Source organism: Hoplias malabaricus, chromosome X2 (assembly GCF_029633855.1).
Source record: "Hoplias malabaricus isolate fHopMal1 chromosome X2, fHopMal1.hap1, whole genome shotgun sequence".
Taxonomy (NCBI): Eukaryota; Metazoa; Chordata; class Actinopteri; order Characiformes; family Erythrinidae; genus Hoplias; species Hoplias malabaricus.
Window position 1 is genome coordinate 3,794,706 of NC_089819.1, and position 1,551 is coordinate 3,796,256.

The 1,551-nt window shown below is 37.5% G+C and overlaps 1 protein-coding gene across 1 annotated transcript; it reads left to right on the forward strand.

The window, feature by feature from the left end:
- The first annotated feature begins 341 nt into the window (after window positions 1-341).
- On the forward strand, window positions 342-1,319 carry LOC136676543 (chemerin-like receptor 1). The gene has a single exon (XM_066653630.1). It carries the CDS (start codon window positions 342-344, stop codon window positions 1,317-1,319), a length of 978 nt encoding a protein of 325 aa, XP_066509727.1.
- The last annotated feature ends 232 nt before the right edge of the window (window positions 1,320-1,551 follow it).

Genomic DNA, 1,551 nt, shown 5'->3' on the forward strand with positions numbered 1-1,551 from the left:
GGTTTCGCTTTAAGTTATCAGCAGTCTATTTCTTGTAAAGTTTACATGAGATATGAGAAAGAGAAAGAACATGAGGATAGTCCAAAGAAAGAAAACAAAGGACACTTTCACCAAGATAAAATGCAGTTAGTCTTAATTTTGACCTGATCATTGAGCTCTGATGTAGACGGTGTAACATTCTGAATTTTAAATGTCTGTAATCAAAGTGTAACTCAAAGGTCACACTGAGATCTGATCAGTGAAACACAGTGGACAAAGATATTTCTGCTTATTTATAACAAAACCTTACAGAACATTAATACATCTTTTGATTTCTGTCTCCTTTATAGAACTGAGACATCATGACTTCAACCCCAATACCAGAAACAACCCTTCCTGAAATGATCTATGAAACCTTATACAGTCCACTGGTTATATTCTATATAGTGGCCATCGCGATCATCATTGTCCTGGGTCTTACTGGAAATGGTTTTGTGATCTGGATTGCAGGATTTAAAGTCCGAAAGTCAGTCATCAACATCTGGTACCTGAGCCTGGCTGTGTCCGACTTCTTGTTCTGCTCATCCCTTTTCTTCAATGTCTTATGTATGATCACAAACACCTGGTTTACTGAACGGTACCTGTACAGATTATTTAGCTTCATTGCTTCACTAAATCTCTACTGCAGCATCTTCCTCCTCACCATCATCAGTGTGGACCGTTGTGTGATTGTTATGTTTCCAATTTGGGCTCAGAATCAGCGCACAGTTAAAAAGGCCTCTATGATAGTTGTTCTAGCTTGGTTTATCTCTGCAATATTTAGTGTTCCAGCGCTAATTATCCATGAAGCTTATGAAACATTATCCAGTGAAGATTTTGGAGAGATTAATTCTGCAGCAATATCTATATATGAGTTCATTTTTATATTTGTGATCCCGTTCCTGATAATGATTGCTTGTTGCGTCATTATAATACGAAAACTAAAGACCATGCAGATGGTGGAATCCAAAAAGCCTTTAAAGATCATGACAGCACTGAGTGCCACTTTCTTGATCACCTGGCTGCCTTATCACATATTTACACTGATGGATATAAACTCTGAAGAAAATGAATTTCTACAAATTATGAGTGCAGTTGTCGCTATTCTTGCCAGTGCTAATAGCTGTCTGAACCCGTTTCTTTATGCATTCATGGGGAAGGACATTAAGAAGCAATGTTATACAATTCTGTCAAAGATTGAAAATGCAATGGAGGAAGAGGACAACCAGAACATTGCCAGAGGGACAAATCTGACCCACGGACAAAGCCAACATACAACCACCATTTCATCTGTTCTGTGAGAGTAAAAAACATATATCTTTACAAACAGCCACAAATTCATTTCCAACTAATTTTCTAAATGCTTTATTTTTCCTGGTAATATCACAGCCTTCAGTATATTTTGTGTATATGCATCAAATTAAATTTAAAAAGGGATTGTTCTTTGTTCTGGAAGTGCTCCTGCCTGGGATATATTGCTTATACAAGTCAAGCTTTTGCCCTGTCTAGTGTGTTCCTGCTCTGTCTGTGTCT

Coding starts and splice junctions, on each gene's coding strand:
- LOC136676543 (XM_066653630.1), top strand. CDS start 342: ATGACTTCAACCCCAATACCAGAAACAACCCTTCCTGAAATGATCTAT.